At 47.5% G+C, this 27,038-nt stretch overlaps 1 protein-coding gene across 13 annotated transcripts in view; it reads left to right on the top strand.

Moving 5' to 3' along the window:
* GGT1 (gamma-glutamyltransferase 1) overlaps nt 1-27,038 on the top strand; it is a 66,276-nt gene that overhangs the window by 30,781 nt on the left and 8,457 nt on the right. For 4 of the 13 annotated variants that reach the window (XM_080560063.1, XM_080560064.1, XM_080560061.1 and 1 more), the window contains 4 exons: nt 24,769-24,936; nt 25,575-25,702; nt 25,942-26,031; nt 26,288-26,480. In XM_080560063.1, the coding sequence (XP_080416189.1) occupies nt 24,769-24,936; nt 25,575-25,702; nt 25,942-26,031; nt 26,288-26,480 (579 nt within the window). The other 9 variants (XM_080560060.1, XM_080560055.1, XM_080560066.1 and 6 more) reach the window with 8 other exon arrangements.

Genomic DNA, 27,038 nt, shown 5'->3' with positions numbered 1-27,038 from the left:
TCCTGTTCAGCAGAACGATACCTCTGATTCTCCTTTCAGATTCTCCAACAGCCTCTGTAATTTGGAGAAAGATCTGATCTGTAGAGTCCCCATTAGACTGACAGGGTTGGAAATTCAGGCTTGCCTGTGAGTGTTGTGTGTGTGAAACAAGCCCCAGGCTCTGGCTGAGCTCAGTGCCTTGTATCGGAGGCTGAAAATCAGAGACTCGGTGGGAGCAAGCACAGAATGGGCTGAGGGAGCATGAGAGAGCAGACACCCCACTCGTGTGCTTGCTTCTGTTGGGGCAAAACTCCCTCTGCCCTCACTGGGAGCAGGGGAAGGCACTGAGAAGGAAATTCCTCTCTGTGGGGTCTCTGGTACAAACCCGCAGTATCACCAAGCCCACCCAAGAGCAGGGCTGGGGACAACAATCCTGTGGGACAGGACCAGGGTGCGCGGCCATTGGGTGCGTATGATGAGAGGCAGTGCGTAACAGTGCCAGCAGCCACGTGTCCTCGCGGCACAGAGCGCTGGATCTCAGCTGGTGCCACACAGAAACCACCTGTGGGAAGGAACTGGAGGCTGAGCAGTGCTTGGCACCAAGGCAAGCACCTGTGAGCTTTCTCTCCTGTGTAAGGTTGTCTTTAAAAACTTGTTTGCAGATCATGGCAGGCCTGGAAAAGTGACCACCTGTTCCTATTTCTTCCCAGCTTAACTAGTTTTTCTCCCTCTATATCCTGATGTAAAAAGACATCTCAGATTAAAAAAATAATAATAATAATAACCTAAGTACTTAAAGAGTAGTAGGGGAGTACAAGAAGGCTGCTGCATTGCCTGTCCAGCACTGCTCCCTCCAGCAAACAGGCGTTTCCTAGGAGCCTTACCTGGGTCGGTAATACCTGGCACCGCTGGGCTGCTTAGCACAGGGGTTCTTTCAGGCTTTGCCAGCTTCAGGTTTGGTTCAGATAACAACCACCTGTGCCACTTCTGTCTCGTGCACGAAGCTTGCTGCTCCCTCAGTGCCATCCTTGCAGAGGCTTTCCCTCCTGTGGTGCTACAGATGGAGCCTCTCCAGACAGGCTGTCAGAGTCTATCATCTTCACCAGATGCACTAACTGTGTTAACCTTTGAAGTGAAGTGAATTTCTGTTGTCAGAACAGCAGAGGCCAGCACACAACCTTCCACCTTCCCCTCCTTGTTTTCTCACCGTAAAAAATGCTTTGGCCTTTCCTGTGCTTATCGCAGCACTTTTGTGTGGCTTAGCCCATGTTTGCCTCAGTGCATCAGGCCACACAGTTCACTTGTAAGGAATTTCATCCACGCCTTAAAGGAATCGAGGCAGGTAAGGTTGGGAAGGCTCCTGGACAAAGGTCCTGCCTCGGTGATCACAGTCATCGGTGCCAAAAGGGATGGATACCAGAGGGAAAAGAGTGAGCTGCTTTGGAGGAGCTACCTTGTGAAATGCGCTTGTAAGAGCAGTGACCCAGGGCCTCCCTCCTTTACATAGGGCAAAGGAGGGCACTGGGGTGCTGGCCTTGTGCCCAGAGGGACTGCTGATGGGGCTCCTGGCCCCTGACATCCCTCCCTGTGCTCCCTGGTGCTGTGTCGTGGTTGTCATCCTGTAGGGTGGTGCCCAAGGTGCAGTCTGACAGTGGAACAGGACAGTCGATCCCTGGGGACAGTTTCCCCTCTCTTTTTGATGCAATTCGAGCCAAATACGGGGCTGCTCCACGAACAAGATCTTTGTGTGCCCGAAGCAGGGAGCCTGTTGTGATGTGCAGGAGCACAGCCACAGGGCACAGCCCTTGCAGGACCCTCCAGCTTCGGCACAGGACGGCCGACCTTTTGGCTGGACGCGACGGGATGCTGAGGGGACGCAGCAGGGCAGTGCCGCACAGAGGGGATGCCCTGGGGGGTGCCACTGCCAGCACCCCCCGTGGCAGCTGCCTCCTCTGGACAACCAGCGGGCCCCCGCGTCTGGAAAGCCACGGATCTGACCGGAGGCTGGCTACCTTGAAATTCCCTCCCGTCTGTGCCATCTAGTGCCCAGCACAAGAACTGGGACTGCCCCAGCCTCTCCCCCGCAGGGGGACAGCCCTGCTCTCTGGAGGAGAGGCTCTCCTCTCCCCTGGGCCAGGCTCCAGGCCCTGGGGGGGCGCTGGGAGGCCCCCTGAGATGCCGGCACCGCCTGCTCGGAAAATCCCTCTTGGCTCCAGGTAGGATCGCAGCGCGCAGGTGTGTCTGTAGGGTGGATGGAGCGGGGAGCAGTGACTCTCTGTGGAGGCTGGAGGTGAGATGAGGCTGGGCGATAAGGGCTCCAGGTAGGGCGAGGAAGGCTTGAAGCTCTCGGGGATCCTGCCTTTGCTTTCCAGGCACTGCGTTCCCGTGCTCTGACGTGGCACATATGTTTTAATGGACGAAAATACAGACCTCTGTCAGAATTGGAATTCTCCTATTTGGATAGATTTCAGTGCTGTTCCAAGGGGAGCTACAGTTAGCTTTACTTAAGCGAATGCCCCAGATCACAGAACACTTGTTTTTAGATCCAAGTATAGGTTGTTGGGCATAATCTTTTTGTTATGCAATTTCTTAGGTAAGTTATTTTTCGAATGGCTTCTATAGCTGTTGCTTGGCTTGCCAGCTTTGATTCTTAACTCCGACTCTGTCCTCTTTATCCTTTTTAAAGAAATACTACTCCTTCTTGCAGACCCAGATTCATTTATAAGCTCTAAATAAGAGGGGGTGAATCAGGAGCTGACAAAATCTTGCTTTCTTCTTGCTGCATTTTTTCCACAAATCTGTATTAGGGATTTAGTGGTGGTGAAAAGAGCTGTTAGCTCAAATCCATCAATATTGGTTTATCACAGCCAGGCATTATTACACATTTCTCTGTGCTGAATGTTGTTTGCCCTTATTTGCACTGTTTCACAGACATTTTCAAGTTTTCCACAAGCTCCTCGAAAATTTCCTGATACCCTTTGCTAGCACCGTATATTATCTTGTGCCATTTCATTACTGGGCCACAATTAAATACATTTGGATACCTCTAGCATCCATAGGGCACCCCACTCTAAGCTTTTTCCACGTGAAGATTTGATTATTCATTCTTCATGTGTAATTTGTGTTGGATGAAAAAAAAATATTTGGTCTCTGCTTCCCCGAACCTCTTACTAGCAACTTCAGGGAGTCAGGAACAAAACTGTTTGAGGAACAGATGAATGTATCCTCGCTCTCTGGATCACATCCAGGGGTCCGTTAGCCCTGCTCCTCTTTGCTTATGAACTGCATCTGCTGCTTTGCTCGCTGTGAAGCACTGCAAGTTTGCAGGATATACTGCAGAGGCATGTCGTGCTGTTTCTGAAATGTAAATTTTCCTCTTTTTTTTTTCCTGCTTAAGCTTGATTGCTTAGGAAGTCTTAGTAGCCTTTTTAAATATGACAAGGTAGACTTGTGCCACAGCATCTGATAGCATAACTGGCTCTAGTGATAGCTCAGTGGTTTTGGAGCCGGCATGCTCAGAGCTCTCCTGGGGCTGCTATTGATCTTGGAATGTTATTGCTTTTGAAGGGGCTGGTCTTTGAAACCAGAGCTCCAGGAAATCATTTAAGAATGTGCTTGCATCCTGCTGAGCACTGAAACTCTGGGGATTTCAGTGGGAAGGAAACCCATCCTGAAACAGATGCAGTGTTTATCTACTTTCCCTAATCAGTGCTCCATCTTCCTGGAGGTGGAATTTCTCCTCCAAAGCATCACCTGGCAGTGGGAGGCCAGTGCTGGTGTCAAGCCCCCAGTTGCCTGAAGCTTAATTGGTCCCAGCTGTGCTCTGGAGAGCTCTATTTCTGAGGTGTCTGAGCTCAGGGCAGGTGTTTTGCTGTGAGCATTGCTGGCAGGGCTGCTCACACACCTGCGGTCGCTCTTCTCCCAGGACCAAGCAGTGCAGAGGCAGGGTTGGTTCTCCAGCGAGCTCCTGACTTCACAGGTTTGTAGACTGCTGAGCTGCTGTCTCTCAGCTCTTCGGGCCTCGTAGTCTCCCTAGGGATTCCCATCTTCCCCTGTGCACCTCACCCCCTAGTCTGTCGGCATGCCACAGGCTTTAAAGTGTGTGCTTGTGTGAGGGGGGAGCCAGCAGGAACACTTCCCTGCAGTTTGTCCCCAGAGCCCCTTGACTAACAGGGAAGCCTCCAGTCCCTGTTCTACATCCAAGGGAACGGAGGCTCAGATGGGCGATGTGATTTATTGCAAACATTCAGTAGTAGAAACAAAACTAAGCCCTCTTTTCTTCCCCCAAACACCGTAACCCCATGGCTTGGCCTTTCCCTTCACTCCCCCAGCCCATGCAGCAGGCTCAGTGCAGGTGCTGGGCAGTAACCTGGGCAGACTTGGTGCAGGGGCACCCGCAGCCTGGTGCTGAGGAGGTGCCTGGCCTTGTGTGTGTGCATCATCTCTCTTCGGGGTGCAGCAGTGGCAGTGTCTGTATGTCACGGGAGGGGTCGTAGCCTGGGCAGGCTGAGCCCATGGTGTGGCTGAGCCTGGATCTGGCCAGCCCAGTCTGGTTAGAGCGGTGCAGGGAAGGGGACAGCTGGGCTCCCAGCTCCCCGGACGTGCCGTCCCAGCTTTAATTACAGTGATGCTGCTGCCTGGGTGTAATTAGCAGTTGGGAAACTCTGAGTGTAATTTTAATAATCTGAGAGTAATGCGTTTTGTCCTTTCTATAAGAGACACTCTGCAAACAAAAACCATAATTAAAAAGCACACACACAGGGAAAACGATGACTGTGCAGTGGGTGCGTTACTGATGCACAAGCAGCGCATCCAGCAAGTGGCCTGACCTGGCACAGGAGCTTCTTTTGGGGCAATCTTCATGATAGGGCTCCCAGGGGACCAATGTGTAAAAACAGCAGGATTTGACTCAGTTGCGGGTTTTACAAAAGGCTCTTCCCAGTCTCCGCGGCTCCCCTTTGATATGATTTTGTTCCTTGATAAGGATGAGTCTCCTGAGTGTCATCCTCCCCGTTGCTTTTCGCTCCTGTCCCCATTGTGTTTCCGTGCTCTCCCCAGCAAGCCCAAATTAGCTCGAGGCTGGTGGGATCTGTGTGCTGCAGGCCTGCAACGCAAGGGGGAAGCAGGAAGCCCTTTCAAGAGCAGCCAGCATTTCTGGTAGCCTCAGATCTGAACGGCAGGGCCAAGCCCTGGACCCTTGGACTCTGCCTCTCTTCTTTACTCCTTCCTGCTCTCTCTTAAAAAAAAAAAATGTCTCTTTCATCCAGTCTCTTGTCTCTGCACAGGCCTGCAGAGAGTTTATTTCTGGCCATGGGAGCTCTCACAAGGGAGCAGCCGTGTGGGACTTTTACCCTGAGCTCCCCGTTATGCACCAGGGCTGACCTCCCTGCAGATTGTCCGTCTGCTCCAGCACTGCGAGGCCACAGCGCGGGTGAGGAGGGGGAAACTGAGGCACAACAGCATTCAGGAAATGTTTATGCCATCTTCCCAGGCATCAGAGGGCTGGAGCTGGGGATGTGCTCCCAGCATCTGGGGGATGAAGGAGGGTGGGGATATTGCTGCAGCCTGAGGGAAGCATGATGGTGATGGACTCTCCCTAGGGAGGCCACTCACTCCCCTGCGAGTCTCCATTTGTGCTAAATGTCACTGGCTGCCGGGGTTCTCGTAGTTCAGGGTGTGTATGCTTGTGCTACCCTTTGTCCTGACCTGTGGGAGACACCCTCATCTTCAGGAGTGCAAAGCTAGGATGATGTCTGTGGTTTCTGACTCGTTGCCATTTCTCCCTGCCTGGGAGCAGAGGTCAGGGCCCCCAGGTTGATAAGGGGCAGCTTGCTCCCTCGTATCCCTTGGTGCTCTGCCATGCAGGTGCCACTGGCCTGCTCTGCTGGCTAATTGCAGCCCTGGCACACTGGGAAAACAAACAAAGCCTTCTGCAGAGGTCAGGTTGTGACGTGATAAAGGGACCTGTGCTTTCCACTGGCAATGGAAATGGCAGCAGATGGGAAACATCCAGCACCTGCCTCTGACACATAGAGGCTGCGGGGCGAACCCAAAGCAACCCAGCCACGTTGGATGGAGCGGGAGAACCGATGGGGCTGAGCTTACCTGCAGGCTCAGTGCTGCGTGCCCAGTCTCTGCAGCACACACCCTTCTCCCAAACCCAGGGCAAGAGGGACTGCCCTAGAGCTGCGCAGGGATGGCCTCTGCCTGCAGCCTGCCTGACTGCTACCCCATGTCTAAGGCAGGTTGCTTTGAGACAGAAACTTGTGATTTTGGTAGTTCAAAAGTGGTTTAACTCTGGTGCCCTTTACCATGCTAAAATAAACAAGCCTAAAGAAGATGAGGGGTACAGATTAACCAGACAGGCTCTTTTCTCCCATATGGGGCTTTGGGAACTGTATTTGAAATGTAAGCCTGGTTCTCCCGGTAGCAGGTTGCCTCTCCCAGGACAGGAGATCTATCAGCGTTTGAACACCTATCCATTCCACAGCCCTATGTTATGTCCTGCCCAGAGGAGAGGATGCTGTGAGCATCCCACCTGCCAGGTTTCTGCACTCAGACAGATACAGAAGCCCTTCATGGCAGGCTCCCATCTCTGTGGTTTCATGCTGTGATTTCAGGTTCCTGCTTCTCTTTTAAGAGGAGATTCTTTGCGTCAGTCTTGTAGTTGCAAGAAAGGAACGGGAAAAGGAGTTTCTCACACTTTCCCCCCTTTTCTACATGAACTTTGTGACCACCATCCTGGGGAAGAAGGGTAACAGCCAGTGATTTCCATACATACCCTTGGACTGGTAGAAGCTGAACATAACCGAGTGCTTTGCTGAAGCACGGGCTGGGACAGGAGCCTGCCCCGTTATATGGTAGTGTCCATCCCATGTATGGGCTGTGGCATAGGGATGTTTTCACCAAGACTAGATCTGTCCTGTGTCCCTCTCAAGGTCAAAGCAGCCGGGTTGCAAATAGCCACACAAGTGAACTGTATTATCTAAACCTTAACTGGACCAACTGTGAGCCTCAAGGTATGACGAGGGGAGTGCTTGGAGCTTTCCTTTAGAAGGAAAAATCCATTTGTTTTCCAGAGACTGTCACTCTCAGAAGCAAATAGAGAGTGGGAGGTGCTGACCTGTTGGAGTAAAACAGATGTAAGTCCAGACTCTTACTTATAGCATGGGCTGTCTGGCATGATATGCATCCTTCCCGTGCAGTGCTGGATGGACCTCTACTGCTGCTGGGCACCCTCCTTGCCTGTCCGGAGTGTGAACCTGTGTTTCTGGAGTGAACCTGAGCTCCCCAGCCCTACCTAACTCATTTCTGGGCGCTCAGCTCAGAGATGGGCTGCATCGCCAGGAAAGTTGCCTTACACATTCAGTGCAGCTTAGCGCTGTATCTAAAGCCTTCTCAGGGACTCTGTGAAAATTCTTCCAATGCAACACCTGAGGAGCTGTTAGTGGCTCTTTGCTCCTGCAGCACCCTCAGAGAAGGGCCAGGTCCCAGCACTGTGTCAGCTGAGTGGCCCCAGAGTGGGGCTGGGGGCAGATGACTGGGGATAGAAGACCTGGGGCTGCCTGCACCACTTCTGGCTTCTGCTGCTTTGCCCTGTCCCTCTGTGAGATGTTTCAACCCCACCCCAGCTATGGGGCAGGAGCTACTGAGTAATGGGGTTGCAGACATGCCATACAAAGGTAACCCAAGCTTGATTCTGGTATACCAGGATGTGCTGAGTTTTACGCTGAGGGGTTTCAGCTGTTGCTCTGAGAGCAGCAGAGCTGATCCTGCAGCAGAAGCTGCTGAGAAAAGGATGGGAAGTTGTGAGGCTTCCTGGGATACACGGCTGGGCACCAAGCTTGGGCAGGCTGCACACACACGTCACGGGGCTGAGCCTCGGGGCAGTGTGCTTTCATGTCCAAGGATAACGTGTGAGCCTCACGGCTCTGAGTCCCACTCTTTCTTACACAGAATGAAGAAGGGATTTGTGTGGTAGACATTGGCTCTTCCTGGGAAAAGTCCTTGTTCCTCTGGTTTTAGGGCCCGCTTGCTTTGGTTAGACTTTAACAGCAATTAATCACCCAACAACTTTCTATAGTAGCCTGCAAGTTTTCCATTAAGTAGCAAACACTTTGAACTTCTCCCTGGCTCCTGCACTGCAATCTAATCTGTTGTCATTCTCCGCAGGGAGAAGGAGCTACCTCCACGTTTCATTCATTTCCTGTTTACACTAGGGGAGAAAATAAAGCCATGAGAAACAGCGAAAACAACAACCCACGTAGCTCCAGGCACCGCGCTGTTAGATCGCTGTCAGCTTCTGCACTTGTCACTTCCAACTGTGTCTGGATTTAATATATATATTGGAAGCCTGACAGAGAAAAGAAGTGATGTCTAGCAGCGTGCTTAAGGGAGTCTGGGGGGAAGATTCCTAGTTTCAGCTCAGACTGATCTGCTCTGAAGCCTGGGCAAGTTGCTCTGATCCTGTCTCTAAAGCGAGGGTCTGAATGCTTTTCTCACGTTAGCATGTAAGGTGCCCTGGCCCTGGCAGTAGCTTAAAAATGTTGTTAAGCGGTACAAATTTTTGTAATGACGATAATAAGAATTTGGCAGTCTGGACAGGTTGTGAAGTCTGGGGATCTTCCTGTAGGGGTGACAAGAACAGGAGCGTGTTCTTTGGTAAGCAGCTTTACATGGACTCCCCTGGCTCCTATTCCTCTGCCCGATCACTGCCTAGGACTGTTTGTCTCCACTGGCCCCTCTCCCTTTCCCATCTAGGATGACAGTCAGGGGTCTGGGGAAGCACCGTGCTGTGGAAGGCAGGGACTGCACACCGTGGCTATCCTCATCTCTGCCTAGGTGTGGGGCTTGCTCCCCTCAAACTGAGGGAGCCCAGGTTGTACCAAACTCACTGAAAATCTGGGACCTTGCAGCTTCTTTCTCTTACCATGAGTATCAGTTGAGAAACAAGGGAAGAGGACAATATGTCTCTGTTCTTCCTCTTTGCGCTTAAAATTTCTTTAGAGCTTGCTTTGCCATCCACCTAGTGTGTTTAACCTGCCTCCAAGCTATCCCATGAAAGACAGGCACCTTGAGCAAGTGAAGAGTTTTCCCTGGAATATATGGGGTCTGTTGCACTTGTGGTTGTGCTGAAGCATGCCTGCTAGGGGTGCAACTTTCTTCTTTGGACAAGGATATCTGAATAATTCAGTGTTTGTTGTTTCTGGTTTGATCCCAGCAGCTCCAAAGCCAGGGGCCCTCCAAAGCAACAGGACAAGAGGGAGTGGTTTACTGAGATTGCAAATTACAGAAACACAGTCTTACGTATGTAAGGGAAAGTCTGTCCTAGATCTGCAAAAAAAATCATTTTGCAGCCTTCCTAGCAGTTAGAAGAGGATCTAACTCAGATATGTACCTGTTTTGGTTCCCACGACACTAACAAGTCACAAGTCTTTAAGGTCAATGAGATTCGGACCATGATTTGGCATATGGAAACATTCCTTGTACTGTTTTAAATAGTTCCCTTCCTTATGCTGGCACGGTGTTATGTGAACAGGTCAGGGGAGATCTCTGACTGAAAAATAACCTGGGAAGGGGAAAAAGTAAGGTCATTCTCCAGTCCAGTTCACCGTGCATTGCACAAGCGGCTCTGCTTGCAAGAGTCATTCCTGCATCTTCCTTCCCCACCCAAACCTAAGGACTCACCATGGAGGTTCCTGTTGGTGCGGGATTTCAATGGCATGAGCTGGGCATTTATTTGGCTGCTGTTGCACGAACCTGCAGATCCTGGTGTCGTAGCTGGCAGGGGACAGTAACTCTGACTTCCCCTCTGACAGCCTGGAGAGCCTCCTGCCCTTTCCAGTTGTTTCAGCCAAGAAGACACTCACATCATCTGTTAGACGTGGCGTCCTGTTATACAGCTATGCCAGAGATACTCAACTAATAATTTATAAGCTCTCAGCTGGTCAAACACTGTCCTCGTGCATGACATGGCGTCTCACAGTCAAACAAGCCCTTCAGCGAAAGATCAACAAGACTAATGAAGGAAGTTGAAAATGAATTATTTTCCCTTTGGAGAGCAACAGTACATCCTTGAGAGAATTCCTCTCCATTCACATGCTACAAGACTTCCTCTGATGGAAAAGGGCAGGATGTACCTCTCAAGAGCTTCCCAGGTCAGTGGCCAGGACAGTGCCATTTAGGGGATGCATGTGCCTTCGTCCCCGCAGGGCTCCCTGCCCCTCTGGCCATGTGGTGGGACAGTGCTCCAGCATCAGTTCATTGTGGAGAGTGCAGGAGTGGGGCTTTCCCCAGCGAGGTGGCTATGGTGGCAATGGTGCCCTAACACAGATGGTGTCCTTGCTACCGGGTATCGTGCCATGGGAAAGGCCAGCAACTGGCAGCGTATTGTTTGAAGTGTAAAGAAAAGAAATGACGCTGCCGGTACAGAATCACTCCTGGGACTACCCAACATCAAACTATTGTCCTCGTTCAAGTCTGATCCTTCCTTGCTCCCCACCCTGTATGCTGTTCCCTTTACTGTGAGAAAGCATGGTACGGAAAGTGTCTGACCACTGTCCTCAGCTTGCCATGTGAGCCAGCAATCCTTCAGGGATGGGGAGGGGGAAGGGTGGCAATGACTTTACAGCTCAAAGATACAACTTCATTACATCACCCTCCCTTTCTGACCACTCCCATATATAAAGTCTTGCTGCCACTCAGCTGTGTGACCGATCTTGCTTTTGAAATCCTTGTTTCTGGGAACCCTTGAGGAATAAGGGGCAAGAAACGTCTTTTGGTGCCGCTAGCAGAAGGTGAACTGCCTCCAGGGGGAAGAGAGCTTTCAAAGTAGTGAGTAAATAGCATGATTTTATTGTATCATCTCCATATTTTGGTTGGGTTGGTGCGTGAAATAGAGCAGTCTTTTCTTTCCCTTTATTACATGTCTTTCCAGCTCTTTAATCATTCTTTATTAACGTGTACGTGTTTCATTAGCCTTCAGGCTCAGGTTTGAGGAGCAATTGTTTCCCTTCTCCAGGGATTGCCAGGTCTTGATCTACCACGTTGAATTTGGGCTCTCTCAAGTCACCCCCATATTAATAAAGGTCAGGTCATGGGCATCAGGGTGTCTGTCCAGGCAATTTGAACAGCCGCTGATCACCAGTTAGGAGAGCTGCTTAACTCTGTGGCTTGGCAGGGTCAGCGGTACATGAACTGATGTTTTCAAGAGGAATTGGTTTTTCTGACACAGGATGAGATTAGAGGAAGGAGCTAGGAGTCTAGTGATCTGGGATCTTAATCTGTTTTGCAAATATAATCCAATGTACAACACTGGGCAAGCTATTTAATCACTACAGGGCCCATCCAACTCATGAAGATGCCCTGTCTACAACTCAAACTAGTATGATCTTCACTCCTAATTGAGATGAACAGGTCTGTGGAACAGTTGGTAATTAGGGTTATGGAACTGAGTCACCATTTTCTCGTGGTTTTGTATATAGTATTTGTGGCATGGCGTGGTGTGCTGAGACGGGAAGTGATGCTTTGGCTGTTTGACAGAGGAAAGACTCAAAGCTACCGGAGAGATCAGAACTATAAAAAAGGGTGGAAGGCAGATTTCCTGGGGTTCTGAAGGTGAGAAATTCTTACTTAAATTAGTGTCCTGCTGATGAGCAGTCCTCTTCACAGAAAGCTGCGTTGAAGAGACGGGCTGAAATTCATGCCTCTTTCCACACTATTCTGTGTTCCTAAGTGGTAACTTGGTCAATGCAGGCCCTGTTGGGGTAGGAGGTCAAGCACTGGTAAGTGTTTTTTACCGAGTAGCAAGGAGGAAGGCCAGGAGGCAGGTGCAGTGCTAGAAAAGCTGCAGGGACTGTGGAATGACAGTGGGGGTGTCTTCCTGAAGCAGAATGGCGGGGCAGTGCTGTGGGAGACCTCCAGCACAGGAGCAGGGGAGAGGACAGAGCTCCTGATGTGCAGAACTATCAATGGCAACTGCATTTGTGTGAGAAAGAACAGATTCTGCCTAGGAAAACAAATATTTAGACATGTGAAGGACCAGAACAGCACTCAGGAGACTGTGTGCTCATTACCAGAACAAAAGAATGGCCCTGTCCTGCACGTGCTCGGAAAGCAAAGACCTGGCTCTGGTCTTGGCTCTTTGATCTGTGACATCTGTAGTGGAAGAGGTACAACATCCCCAGCTGAAAAGCCTCTTGGTACCCAGATAGCTGAGATAGCCGTTTTGCCTGTGTGCTGAAGCCCTTCTAACGTGCCAAAGGGGGGCTCTGCAGGAGCAGGGCTGTTCTCTCTGTTCCAGCACAAGGACCCAGTCCTGGGTTGCTACATGTCCCGGTTCTGCTGGGCACTCTGTGGGGATGAAAAGTTGTTCAAACCAGCTCTGTGACAATCTACCTCATCTATCTGTAAAGTCTTGATTTAGCAAAAGCGAGTGAATTTAAGCAGGTGGTTTTTTTCAGGTTTTTTTTCAGTTTTGAATTGAGCTCTTCTCTGAGTTCTGCTGAATTCTGTGGAAATGTCTTCGGTGAATGTAGCCCTTAGTCTGTTATTTTGGAATCTGTAATTTTTCCTGTTCAGATGCCATACAGTCTGTAAGGCAACAGCACATAAAACAGACCCTCTGCAAAGGACCAAGAAAGTCTGAACTACATGTGTGATCTGAGAGCTTCACTGTGCTTGCAAAAAAAAGATTGTGAAAGAGAGGCCCAACTGCAGCAGTCAGGCTAAAGTGGAGAAATCTCTGGCCTTGAGAATGAGCATCTATTTCATTTTTTGCCCATTAGTGTTTGCCTTTCCTATTCATTTTTTATTTGACCTTTTATCTGCCTCCTTCATTCCTTCTCCCTCCATTTTTCCCTTCCACCAGTTTAGGTTTTCTTTCTTCCATGTTATTTCATCTTCTTCCCTCCTCTCTTCCTTTCCTAACCCCCTACCCTCTTTTGTTCCAGCATGGTGGGCTTGTGGTGAAGCTGTGTGGGACTGTTGCTGAGCTGATTGCCGGCTGCTGCAGGAAAAAGCAGCTGTTAGCTGCAAGGACACAGTCCCTTCGGTGGCCTGACAGAAAGGCTTTGCAAAGATGAAAGGGATTCATAAAGCTAATAAATGGTGCAGGCCTTGGAAAATGCAGTTTGATGTAAAATCTGGGAGTAACAACTGAGTCTAGGTAGCAGATAATAAATGTATCAGAGAGGAAAGGTTATAAAAGAAGGATTTCCTTGAAGAGATGACAGTTGCACTTTGTGGAAGAGAAGAGCTGGAAGGCTTGCATCTATTGTCAGATAGGACTTAAAATGAGAAAAGGTTTAGTGAGCTGGTCCTTGTTACTGTTATTATGTTCAACTTGTTGGTCATGGACCAACATGACCAAACAGTAGGAAATAAGATTTAACATTATTATCAAAATCAAGAAAGTGCTCTTGCAAAATGAAATACCACACTAGTAAGCTGTTACCTCTTTCATGCTTACATCCACCATATCCGGCAGAACAAGACAACACAAGATGTAGAAATATCCTTTCAAGGAAAGCTCAGGAAATAGATTTTGCATTGACCCTTATAACTTAAGCCATACAATCTACACATCAATATGTCTGTCATAATGGTAACTTATACCATTGTCTAATTGTATGTTCATTTAGATTTATCTCCCTTCTACATCTGGAATATCATTAGGATGATAATGACCTTACATTAGATGATCTTTAAGGTCCCTTTCAATCCAAGCCTTTCCATGATACAAAAATCAGAACCCATCGGGATCATAACAACTTTATTAAATATGCTAGTGGCATGAATCCTTGATGTCAGAAGAGTACAGCCTCAATAGTCTTTATCAAAACTTCTACTCTAAACACATCCCAGTGTTTTTTGTCAAAGGCAAATTGCTGCTCCTTCTGCATGGCAATCAGCAGCTGCTCTGATGACCGAGAAGCCCCACCAGCTGTCACACCACAGCACATCCCGGTAACACCGCTACAGCCACCTGTGTGGGTAGAAGAATGCAGCCAGAACTGGGCCTTGTGACTGGCAAGAAGGATTTAATACCTTGCCATTTAATACCTTGCCATTTAGTAATTGTTTCCTTTGGCTTGCCTTTGCCCCAGGGACGAGGGTGCACCTACGGTTGATTATGGGAAACCAGACTTCACAAACTGAGAGCGTGTGGGTTTAGCGGGTTCCTGCTCTTTGAGCAGGTGTGTTATAGTGGAAGCAACTCGGTGCAGGGGAAGGAGGTGCTTTGGCTGAGGCCAAACCTCTGCTTCTTTAGCCTCAGGAAAGTGAACCTGAGCTCTGGAAGTGGACTGCTGTGTCCCTGCCTCTAGTCAGCTTGACCCTTTGCAGGCTGGGTAACTTTTCCAGTTCCTAAAGCGCCCTTTCTCTTCAGATTCTGTTCTAGGAATTTGTGTTCCAGGGCTTTTTCAGCACAGTGACCTCCTTTCTGCATTAGGGTTTCTTATACACTATTTAGCTTTAATTTAATTAATTAATTAAGGTTGTAAATTATTTTATAATGAAAATTAAATATATAAATTATTATATTTATACATTTTAATTAATTAGTATTAATTAGGGCTGCCTGCTACCTGTGCAGCTGGTACTTAATTTCCACTTTTAAAGGTGGAAGAATAGAGTGAGGGGTCAGAAGGCAAACTGTTACTTAGCAGGAAGCAGCCTTGCATGCTGTTAATATCTCTGTGTCACTGGGCACTCAAGGTACTCTCTGATGCTTACGTTTGGATAGTACTTGATTGCAATGTTGCTGTGATAGCGGAGAAAGACTTCCTCCTGAAAAAATAGCTAACCTGCAAAATGAGGATACCTCATAACAGCTCCTATTCCAATAACGCGTTAATTCAAATATCAGGAAATGGAGACCTTGAACTGTTTGTTCTGCAATAAAAAGGAGGAGTCTGAACAGGAGATGCAATTGCTTACTTCATTTGTGTTTTCAGCTGTTGCTGGTGTCACTTCATGACAGTCCTGTGGGAAAATCAGTAAGTGGTGAGGGAAGAAGCAAAAAGAGAAACTACCCAGGAGTGCCTTCACGCTGCCTGATGCTTTTTGGTATCTACAGGTTCCGTTACAAGGGCTGTGAAGGTATTGCTTCATACACTGACAGGCGCACTTCTTTAGAGGAAGAGATGGGGACTTCACTCTGCTGCTCATGTTTCAATGTAATAGTACCTGCTAATTTTTAGAGAATGTAAAAGATGACCATGTCATGAATATCAGAAGTAGGAAGAGGTGACAAGCTCTACAGAAGGTACTTTTGTCCTTTTTTTTTTTTTGTAGTGGGTTGAGGTTAACAGGGCAGCAGTGCACCTATATTAACCATGCTATTTCTGTTTGAGGTGTGTTTTTGCTGCTTGAAACCTGCAAGACTGAGTTACAGCAGGACAATCTATTCAGTTAGATTAGACTAGACAGGGATATACAGCTGTTCACAAAGCTTACATTCAATTGAAATGCTGTAGGTGTGCGTAGCAAGCTATTCACCTATCAGAACCAAAAGCACTAACTTCTTAACTTTCTCTGGCCCCATCCTCAACTCCACTTATATGTAAGTGAAAGAGTAACTTGCTGAGAAGCATCCAACTTGTTCGTGTTCTGAACTGGTAAGAACGTGCCACAGCTGAGACTGGATTGCCCTTGAAGAAGGACATAGGAATTTGGTTAATTTTGGTGGCTCATTGTTATAAAACTTGCCTTCTAGCAATAGGGGCAAAGAATACAAGTTGTAGACAAATGCGGTGACAGGGAGACACTTGTCTGACCTAGGCCAAGTTTAATTATTCCAAAGCTGCTGTACTGTTAAGCATAAAACCTTGTACCATCAGACCTGTGGAGTTAGTAAATTAGGAAAAGGGTTCAGTCCAGCAGATTGTATCTTAAATTCCCCTATAAAATATGCCTCACTTAATATTAAAGGTGTGAAAGACTAAAAGTACAATTCAGTTTGTTTGTGGTAGATAATTTTCCACACAGTCTGTTGTATTTTTTTTGTTGTTGTTGTTTGTTTTTTTAGAAGATAATTGTTTTGGAACAGCTCATGTCACAGTCTCTCCTGTAAAGCATCATGAGCCTCACATCAACACAATAGACACAGTGAGGGCAATATGTGTTACTAGCTGAATATGGCCTGGACTCTGAATGTGTACTTCAGGCTGGCCTATAGAAACAGCAGATGCATCAAATCCTGAGCCTTCAGAATATTTCCTGTGTCAGTACCTGCTTTCCAGAAAGCTTCCATTTTTGCTTAAGATCTCTTAGACAATAGTTGAAGAGACCTGTCCTCTTGACGCAATGTCTTGAAAGGGTTTTTTGAAAGACCTCTTTGAAAGACAAGCACAGATTATCTCCTTCCCAAACACCTCAGGGCTGGAATGGTCATGTTTTGTAACTATAATTTTACCAAATGTAAATGCTAAACAGAACTCCATTTTGTTGCTATTACAGGAAAGGAGATGTAGTTTTAAGCAGAGGAGAAGTATGGCTTATGTTCCCAAAACTCTTGGAGCTAGAACAAACTTTGTTAATGATTCATTGTAGTAGAGACACCATCATTTTGACATAAGTAAAGATCCAGTATATCAAAGGTTGGAGTGGGGCAAAGGGAACAGTCAGGTTTGGAACTGAGACGTTAACCACTTGATTGATCATAGTAGATCAAAAGATAGCATCTAGCAGTGCTGACTGGCATTCAGGCAGACTTTGCTTCCTCCAGTATTTGCAGGACAACCTGCTGGCTAAAAGTCAGGCTTAGGACATGGCTTGGATCCTTGCTGTGCCCAAGTTTCAGCCAAGCTGTGATTAGCCTGTGCTGCGTTCTGGATGGGCGTTCAACTCCTGTGTTCAAAACTGGCTCTGAAGTTTCTAGCAAGCCATGCGCAGCAGCAGGGAGATAAGCTTTAGCAGTTGACTTGTTAGAATCCAAAGGCAAATCTTGCAGCTCATCACCTTGAATTTGGGTTACTATTGGGATTTACACTACACTGCTCAATGGCAGGTGAGCTGCAACCTTTGAGCTGCAACTAGAAGCTCTACAGTGCAAACAGACACGTAGGATTATTGCTTAAAAGCTTCAGTGAGGTCTAGTGGTGGAGGGCAGGTTTCTTCATCCCTAGATACCTGCTCTGCCATCCCATTGCCAGAGGGTGCTGCTATGGGAACAGGGGTGGTAGAACAGGCATTGCATCTTCTCTTTGCAGCTGGAGCGCTAATCTGAACTAAAGCTGATGACAGTTTAAGGTAGTGTGTAGCTCTGATTGCTGAGGAACAGATACATGAGCTGATCAGGTGCCCCTACACTGCAGTGGGTCAATCCCACTTGACAAAGGATAGTCCCACAAATGTAATCACAACGAAATCTGTCTGGGTTTAAGCTGCAAGCTACAGATGCACTTGAATTTGCGACTATGAACCACAATGGTGCCATTTGGTTGGGCAAGAGGGGCGTGAGGGTACATGACCACATAGAGATGGGAGCACTTTTGTACTTAAGGTGATCGCATACTTGTTCAGTTTCTTTAATCAGAACTTAAGAGCTAGCAATGAGGTGTGGGAATACTCACATTTGCACCATGTGGTAACTGAATCCAAGAATGAAGAATGATTCTGCTGGTGATACACAACATTTGTGAGTGCTAAAATATGCATACTGGTATGGTTTCTTGACTCTTCACCTAGTCAATGATTACTTAAGCATTCCTCTCGTACTGTGAATTCAACAGTAATGAGTTTCAATGAGTTAATCTCCATGAGCAGACCTGTACAAGTATCAAGTAGTATGATAAGCTTTGGAGAGCTTTTAAGGAAAGATAAGTGGTTACTGCTAGTGCTGCAAGAACATACTGACCCTAGAAAGGAGTTCACTGCTAGAGAAAGGATATTCAAAGGATATCAGTAAATAAAGATCTGTGTGAAAGGACAGGACGGACTTGCAAATACTCTCGAGAGGTAAGAGGGAATTAGAAATGACATGCATTAAGCCATTACCCTTGGCCTTGAAGTGCTGTGTGGGATTTCTTAGGGAACAGAACATGGAACAGTGTGATTTCATTTTTTTTAATATATCAGATGAAAATTTGTGAAAAGAGAATAGGACCTGACTACTCAGCCTGAACCAGTCCAGGTCTAATATACAGCTTCTAATTTAATGGGAAGAAGAGCATCTGAAAAGATCTTTTGCAACCGGTGAGAGAATAAAACTTTTAATAAAACATTTTAATTTTAAATTGGGGGTGAGTTTAACAGTGATGTTCTGAATGAGTTTATAAAACTTTATTTTAATAACATGCATTTTTGAGATTGAACTTGCCAGTCCTGGATTTCTGGGAGCTCTCCAATTAGAAAACACTGTGAAAACCACGTGAAATGGGTTATTTTGCATTTATTCCACCTTTCTGCCTTTTTCACTTCATAGTTCATGCTGAAGTGTTTTAAAATTTAAAAAAAAAAAAAAGAAAAAGAAAATAAAAGTTGGACTTTAATGTTTTCCTGCAGAAATATCAGCTTTAAGATTTTTTTTTTTGAAAAAGTTGCTTCAGGAGGAAATTTTCTCCTTCTCATTGAATTCTGAGTTTAGATTGGATAGAATATTACATGTCATTAGGCTTCAGAAAACCTGATTTCTGTGGAGGAGTTGCAAATCTTGATTACAATGGCTCTCTTTGTGAACTGCATACCTGAAAACTAGCTGGAACAGTCTGTTTTTTCAGGGAGCTTTTCACTCTGTTCTGTTCCAGGTGGATTGTCTCTGGCTTGACATCATACCTTTACGCAGGGACCTCTGGTCTGACGCCTTTCTCCCTAAAAATGTACCCACATGTGTATGAGTCCTCAATGCCACGTTTCCTGAAGAGAATGCTAAAGACGTACCCAGTGTCGGAGGGGAGGGAGGCAGCAAGCCCTACAGGATGCAGGGAGTGGGCCGGGGACTGACATGGAGCTGTTAGCTTTGCGGAAGGCTGTGTTGAGTGGGGCTGTTGTGTTTCTCTGGTGGGGAAGAAGCATAGGCTCAGCACTTGGGGACTGCTCTGTCCCCTTGCTTCAGGAGGGACTGGTGCCTAGGTCTGAATTTGGAAGTCTTTTTGAGCTTCTTCATGGCTTGGCTGAACTTTGTTTTAGTTCCCTTATTGCTTGTGGAGATGAAGACTGTGTAAGACTTCAACTTAAATATCTCATTATGGATAAGTACAAAAACTTAATAGTCTTAAGTTCCAGCCTAATGCCAAAGCAGAATTCCTGTCTCATTCTGTGGCCAAAAATGGACTGATTTAAAAATCTGTTTGTTTTGAATTCCAGCTACGCCAATATTTGAGTCATAGTTCTCTGCAGAAATCTGTGTAAGACTTGGATCAGGAATGATTTTCTTAGGAAGGAGAGGTAATTGTTGATGACTTGTTTGAAGTCTCTAGATGGCATCGTGTGGACAAAGTAGAAACAGTTATGGAAAAATGCCTGCCAGTCACCATGAAGATCGGTACCTGATAGGAGATCTCTGCTTGTCTGTCTGCCTGCATGGTTGTTTGGAGAACCAGAGTCCTCATCAGAGGCATCCTGGTGGCAGCTACGCTAAGTCTAAAGGCTTAAGGGAGAAAATTATTTAGCACGTGAACATGTAGATCAGAATGTCAGCTGGCTTAAATTTGTGTCTTATTTCAGTAACTGCTGGGCAAGGCTGCGTAGGGAGGTTTATGTGGGAAAGTCAGACCTCTGTGTTTGAGTACAGGACAGAAGGCACAGGGAAACAAACCCTTTTCTTTTGGGACAGTTCTCAAAAGAATAGTGCTTAGAAGTTTGTCTGTCCTCATAAAGCTTTAGAAGAGCAGGAGTAAACATGATCGCTAACAAAGTCAACAAAGCTCTCTGCCATTTGGGCTCTGCAATGCTGTCAGTACAGCCTGTACCAGCTTGCGCACCGCTACTTTGGGACTATTTGCAGTGAGATTCAAAGACCCCATTGCAATCACAGAGATCTAACCTGGTAGGCAGGAGGCAAATCTGATGTTACAAATGCATTTGTAATTTTTACACAGCCCTCATTGTGTAAGGTGTTTGTCCCCTGGCGTTTGGGTAATGATGCCATATATTAACCTTCCAGGATGTAAGTCCTGTGGATTGTGTAATGAAGGAGCAGCTGATGGGGAATGGGCAACCTAAGCTTCAGATTTGTGTTGGTTTGGTTCTAGTTTTCTTCAGTGCAAGCCCTCTTGGAGTAAATAACCCCAGCTAATTAGCTGCTTAGAGGCTGGGAGTCTGGATAATGCTGCAAATGAAAACAGATCTTGCTGGCTGGCCGTTGTCCTTACTGACAGCTGAGGGAATGTGTGGCTAGCACAGTTATACATGAGGATTTAAACTGTCATCTGGCTAATTGGGTGTGAACACGGACTCTTGGCACCAAGAATTCTCACAGATGAAGAAATAATTTGCTTTGTTTGCTGCACCACTTCTCAGCAAGCTGCCAGTGAGAAAGGAAAGCAAGGTGCTAGCTGGGGACCCAGCAGCAGCTTGGTGGTTGGTGAGAAATGCTTGTCCTGTCTGATTTCTAAAGCCTGGCCCTGGGGCAGGCTGCTGGGAGCAGCCCTAGGAAATACCTGCGAAAACAGGACTTTGGAGGAAGGTGGGATGTGCACACCTGATCCTGAAGCACGGTGTCAGCACAGGTAGCTGTCCTATGGTCTCTTACACACTTCACATGGCTCCACCTATGTGACCGGTTGTGGGCACCCTCCTTAGGTCGTCATTAATCAGTCATGGGACTTCTGTGTGAACAGCCTTGGGATCTCTGCTATCAGCCTGGGTCTGCTCTCTCAGGGCCTGTGCTGGGTTATGCTCCCGTGGGCCCTGGGGCCATCCTGTGGCTCCAGAAGTCACTGACGGTTGACTCTACACAGCAATAGAGCGCGAGAGCAGTATTTCAGCTCTGTTATTAATGCCTGTTTAAATACGGTAATGTTATTGATAGGGATTGGACTTTGGGTTTTAGCAGAGGAGCATAGCCCGTGTCCTGTGATTCATGGATGTTTAATGTATCCTTGCATAACGTGTGCTGCCTGAGGAAGGCAGGGGCAGATGTCTCAAAGCTGATGGCCAAGTGTTGGCTACTGGACTAGAGGTGGGAGGATGAGGAACTCGTAGGAGTGGGTGTGGAGGTATGCAGACGCTGCAAGATGGTTTTTAAGCAGAAGTCTGCTTGGTTAAAGTTTGTGGTTAAAGTTTTAGGAAATGTCAGAGGATGCTTTTTGTATTACTTCATTCAATAACAAGGCCTGACTGTACCTGGATTCCTTTGTCATCCTCTGGTATCCCATTCTTTTCTCTTCCCTGCTTTCTGGCCTGGCACCCCTCCTCTCTCTGTCTTTCAGTTCTCCTGGGGCTTTCCATGACCATGGCAGGTTCCCCACCTCTACAGCATGCCCAGCCCTCTTGGCAGAGCTGCTCAGACCCTGTGACCCCTGCCTGATACTAATTAGCCTGTTGCACTGGGGCTCTTTTAATTCAAAAACTGTCATATTTAAACAAACCTGTGAAAACTGACTTATCTACAGTTCAGTGGGGTTACTCATACAAGTGTAACTCTCCTGCTTGCTGGTACTCCCCCTCTCCCGGTATAAATCAAGCCAGACTGCGAGGATTCGTTTTAAATTTTGTGTCTAGGACTGGGTCTTGGACCTTTATGACACTGAGAAGTAACCATATTGCTTTTAATGTCCTTATAGTCTCTCCCCTGGATGGCTGCTGCTGCCGAGCAGCGCAGTGTGACCAAAGTGCTAGCTGAGCTTCCAAAGAGCTGGATTTGGCAGAGATCTGCAGGTTAAAACCAGCCTCAGCGGACAATGGTCAGGGGAGCCAGCTCAGGTGGTGGCACACAGCTGCTGCTCCACTCCCAGCAATAAATTATAGCTGCGGCTCCACTTCAGAGCTGAGGCTCAAAAGGAGCATTGGTGCGAAAACCCAGCTGTTCCTGTGATGTGCCTGCATGGGGCAACTTTTTTAGAGGTGGGTCAGAGCAGGGATGTCTGCAGGCTCCTCATCTGTCGCCTGATTGCTGTATGGCAAACAAAACGCCTCTTTGGCGCTCTGCTGTGCCGCAGCTAGGAGGGTGGGATGGGCTGTGCAAGGGATGCTTCCCACTAGGGTCAGGCCTGAAATAGGTCAAGGAGCTTATGGGAATTGAGCTGGCAGTTAAGGTGGAGAGAATTATTCTCATCTGAGTTTGCTCTCTGTGCTGTTGCAGAAGGGAAGGCTGCAGATCTTTCTCATTACACCCGTGCCTTCTCTAGCAGGATCGATCTGACAGCTTGCACAGATGCACCTTTATGAAGAGCATCCACTTTTTCTGGCCCTGCTTCCATCCCAGCCTGGAGGGTGACCTGGGACCCAATGCAGTGCCCAGCAATTGGTGGCTCTTATTCAGGGCAGTCTTTGTGCTTGTTCCTGCCCCCAGCGGTGCGTGTTATCCTCACCCCGGGGGCTGGCAGGCAGTCAGAGCTGCGCCTGAGGCTGAGGGCCCCTGTCCAGGTCTGTGTACTCACCCAGCAGCTGGGCACTCAGCGTTCAGCTCTGTGGAACTGGGAGGTGCTCGTGAGTGTCATCCAAATCCCGAGAGGAGGTGGAAGAGAGAGCAGAGGTACCGTCTGATGTTTCCCCTTCTCTCTTGCTCTCAGAATAATTTGCGTGACGAGGCAGAAAAATCTTTACAGGAGCCCAGCAGTGAGGCAGGCAGCCCCGGAGAAGAACCACACAGCCCAAGCCAGGAGCCTATGGGTTAACACGCAGCACCGGGCTTGGGTCACCCCAGGCTTGAGGAACAGCCCAGATGAAACAAAGTACCTTCTGCCTAGCTGGGGCGCAGATAAAAGATCCCATGGCATTTCTTGTGAAGCCTGGAGGAGACTGCCAGTGCTGAAGCCGAACTCTCTCTGCCAACAAAAAAAACTGTCTTTAAACTCCAAGGCTGTGTGTGAGCTATTGTTGGGGACATAATGGCTTCTCTGTTTCCCTGCACAGTCACTGGTCTGCAAACACACCACTAGTCTCTTTTAAAAGTAGTTGAGTGTAAATTAAGTTTTGAACCAGGAAAGGGGTTTCATCCATTTACTTTTCCCTGCCCTTGTTTGATGTTTGTTGACAGAACAGCACATACAGTAGATTTACACCCTGGTTTGAGTTGCCTTACTTGGGGGTGGACATCTTTTGTGCTGACTGGGACTCACAGATACAGGGCTTGGATAACAAATGGGTACATACCTCCTTTTTAAAATAACAGGAGTGGGGGTAAGGCTGTGCTGAGGGGCAGTGCTTGCTAATCTCCTCCCTCGGAGGAGTGTTTCAGTTTGGCTGGCCTGGCCTGTTTCCTCTAGTTAGGTCAGCATTGGCACACTCTCTGCTTCCTAATCCTGCACATGCTGCTGCTGCAAGGCACCAAATGCTGCTCTGACTGCTGGAGGTTGTGCTACCTGGGGCTGTTGAACATCCACAGAGGGTGGGGTTGGTGGATCCTATCTTCACTCGCAGTGCCATGGATTGGTTTGTCTCTGAGGAAAGCAGATGCTTCGGTAAGGTAAAGGGTATCTTGACTATTGCACAAGTATAGTAGTCATGGTGAAAAGCCAAACCTACGCTACGCAGAGGGAGGTTGGTTCCTGAAGCTGATACGATGAATTTAGGTCTTTTTGATGGAACAATTCTGTAATGGGAAAGAAAATGGGTCAAAGAGTAGCTGTTCAAGCTGTATTTCATGAACTGTCAGTTCTAGTGAGATATCATTGACTTTCCATTCCCTCAATAGCTCTTGACTTAGCTTGGTGTGTGTCTGGAATACACTTGCTGCAGATCATCTCTGTGAGCTATTCTTACCCACCAATGAAGTGCAACCCTGTGCACCCCACGAGCAACTTTCTGCAGGAGGGGGAAGCATGGAGAAATAGGAACTGGCCGTCACCTTCTAGAAGTGGCAGGCTCATTGGAAAGGCACTCTGGCCAAGGACCCTGAGCAGAAGCGGGTGCTGTGCTCACGCTGGGGCGCACCAAATAGAGGCTTGTTAGTGACAAAGATGTGTATTGTACTGGTTAGTGGTAACCTCCTGGACAGGGAGGGACTCCTTCAAAGCCATGGCATTTAAAAGCAGGTAATATGAAGTTAAAGCTCTGAATTTTTCCACTGAAGATGATGCGAGTCATAACTAACACCAATTATGTTCTGCTCATCTGACCTATGTAACTGCTGTTATTTTGGGGTGTGAAAGTTAAGACGTATATCTTATATACAGATATCACCCAGGTGATAGCTGCTGGCTTGGGGCCTTTTCACTGCAGGGACTATAGTACTTCAGAGCTGTTACCAAAGGGCTTCCAGGAGTCTGTAGGATCCCCATGCTTCCCAACAGAGAAGCAACTTGAATATTTGCTGATAGCTAAAATCCTCAGAGAATAAAGTCACCGAGCAAATAGTTCTCCTGTTGCCACTGAAAGGCAATAACAGCAGGATGTTCACTTCCTCATCTTCTAGAAGATTCCCTCCCCTCTTGATAGTCAATTTCACTTAAAAGCAGGACTTCGCCCTAAAGGAACTGTCAAGGCCAGAATTGGGCTCACCTCTCTTGGTTGCTCCTTGTAAAACTGCCCTTCCATGTGCAGAGCTGTCAACTGCCAGGGAGAGAGGAGGAATGGTGGATATGGAAGAAGATAGGTGAAAAGACTCCTCTTGTGCCTGATCATCTGTTCCCTAGCACCCACATACCCCAGAAGCAGCAAGGTTGATGACCCTGTCTCTTCCCACAGAAAGATGAAGAAGTGCTATGTGGTGGCTTTAGTCCTGACTGCAGTCCTACTGGGGCTCATCTTGTTCCTGGGACTCTTCTTCGGACTGCGCTCTGACTCAGAGGACAAGCACACCTATAAAAGGGCGGCTGTGGCTACAGACGCTGGGCAGTGCTCAATAATTGGAAGGTACCCGCTAATTCTGCTATGACTCTTGTTATCGCTGACAGCTCTTGCACAAGACAAAACTGTTCTGTTCTGTTTTCCTGGTGTGCAGGTGCAACCCTGGCAGCTGCACAGCACAGATACTCTCATCTCCCTGTAGAACGAGGAGGCCGTAACAAAACCTGGGCTCTCACCATGCCCAAACAAAGTTACTGCAGTCACTCAAAGACAGTACAGTAGACAAAGATTCCCTAGGCACAGAAACTACAGGAATGAGAGATGCTTTTCAAGCTTTTCTTAAAATACATTTATCAAGCTGTTCTCCAGTTCCAGATGCAAGTGATGCAGATTTCAGTCTCCTTAGAGTTGTCATTTCTGAAGTAATGAGTTGTAGCTGGGATGTCAGCCTCCCCCATGTACTTTGACACACCTTGCTATCTTCAAGCTAGTTTGCATGTCTCTCTAATGAGGGGTGATCTAGTCTGTACCCAGACCATTAGGATCTCTTCCCTATGGAGACAGAAGCTCAAACTTCCTATTCCTGGGAACCTTTAGACCAGGTGTGGATGAAAGTTCCTTAGAGAGAGTCTGTAATATCTTCTCTGATGAGCTGACTGATGAGTAACATGTCACCATAAGATGCCTTCTCTTCTGCTGCACAGGGACATCCTTCAGCAAGGTGGATCTGCAGTGGATTCTGCAATTGCAGCTCTGCTCTGTGTGGGACTCATGAATGCTCACAGCATGGGCATTGGAGGGGGACTGTTCTTTACCATCTACAACAGCGCAGGTAAGGAACAAGGCCGTACATATCTAGAACAGGTCCACCCCTCTATCTAAAGCACAGAGGGGTGATTTATGCTACCTGAGTCAAGGTAAGAGGCTGACTCTCGTAGTCTCTAGAGGACCATGCTGTCCTCAAAATATCTGCCAAGAAACTGGTTCCCAGTGATCAGACTTACTCAGCACAGACCATGCCTGGGTGCTGAGTTCAGAGCTAATCACCTTCCTTCCTTTCTGTCTTTAAAGGAAAAGTGGAAATCATTAATGCAAGAGAGGTGGCTCCAAAAGGAGCCTCAGAGGCAATGTTTTGGAACGACACACAGCTCTCTCTGAAAGGTATGGCAAAGGCTATTTCACTGCTCTGGGGGTCCACACAGCTCCAACATTAGCTGCTACTGATCTCTCTGGATAAAGAACATTTTTTATGGTTATGTTCTTGTATATCTACAGAATTTCTCACCTGCATCTTGCCAAAAATGTCCTCTACGCAGTCTTTTAAAGGCCAACAGACAAGCCCAGCTCTACCTCCTACTCCATTAATCACTTTTTTTTTCTTGCTTTGCTAAACTAATACATTCTTTGTCTGCTCCAGGAGGATTGTCCATCGCTGTTCCAGGAGAAATCCGTGGCTATGAACTGGCTCACAAACGTCATGGCAGGCTGGCGTGGAAAGACCTGTTTATGCCCAGTGTCAAGTTGGCAAGAGAAGGATTCCCTATGGGGAAAGGCCTTGCAGCAGCCATCAAATCAAGAGAGAAGTCAATTGAAAGCAACCCCTCACTGTGGTAGGTAGAGAAGTCTCACTGTGGCAGGTAGAGCAGTTGCAGAGCTGTGCAGAGAAATTTGGGGTTACTGCATCCTAGCTGAAGAATCTCTGTGTTTGTATAATATAGTGTCTGTGAGCCTGTGCCTGCCCTGCAGTGACTGTACTCACTACACCTGCTGATGTTCCAGCTCCCTGAAGGTGTTAAATCATGTGGCCAGTTTTGGGGATGTTCAGTCCTGGCTTTTAAAGGGAGATAAATTCTGCTCTTAAAGTCCATTTGTCTGAGCAGAGATGGAGCTGAAGTACATGCTGGGATGCATCTGTCAAATGGCAATGTTTGTCTGAATCTTCAGCCTTTCCTCAGGCTGTAAGTGCACTAAACTAATATTACCTGCATTTGGGGCAATTGCAGAGTATATCTTTCTCCTTGAACATCTCATCTGCTGTCAGGCAGTGAGTTGCTGGGTCATCTCTTCCTCTGCAGTCAGTCTTCCCAGAGCAATGCCTCTGACCATCTACTTCTGGCAATGACTGTGAACACGAAGGATTTCAAATACACTTCCATTTACAGTCCCAT

Source organism: Anser brachyrhynchus, assembly GCF_964034855.1.
Source record: "Anser brachyrhynchus genome assembly, chromosome: 17".
Classification (NCBI taxonomy): Eukaryota; Metazoa; Chordata; class Aves; order Anseriformes; family Anatidae; genus Anser; species Anser brachyrhynchus.
The sequence above is the reverse complement of the archived record's forward strand: the minus strand, read 5'-3'. Positions and strand labels throughout refer to the sequence as shown.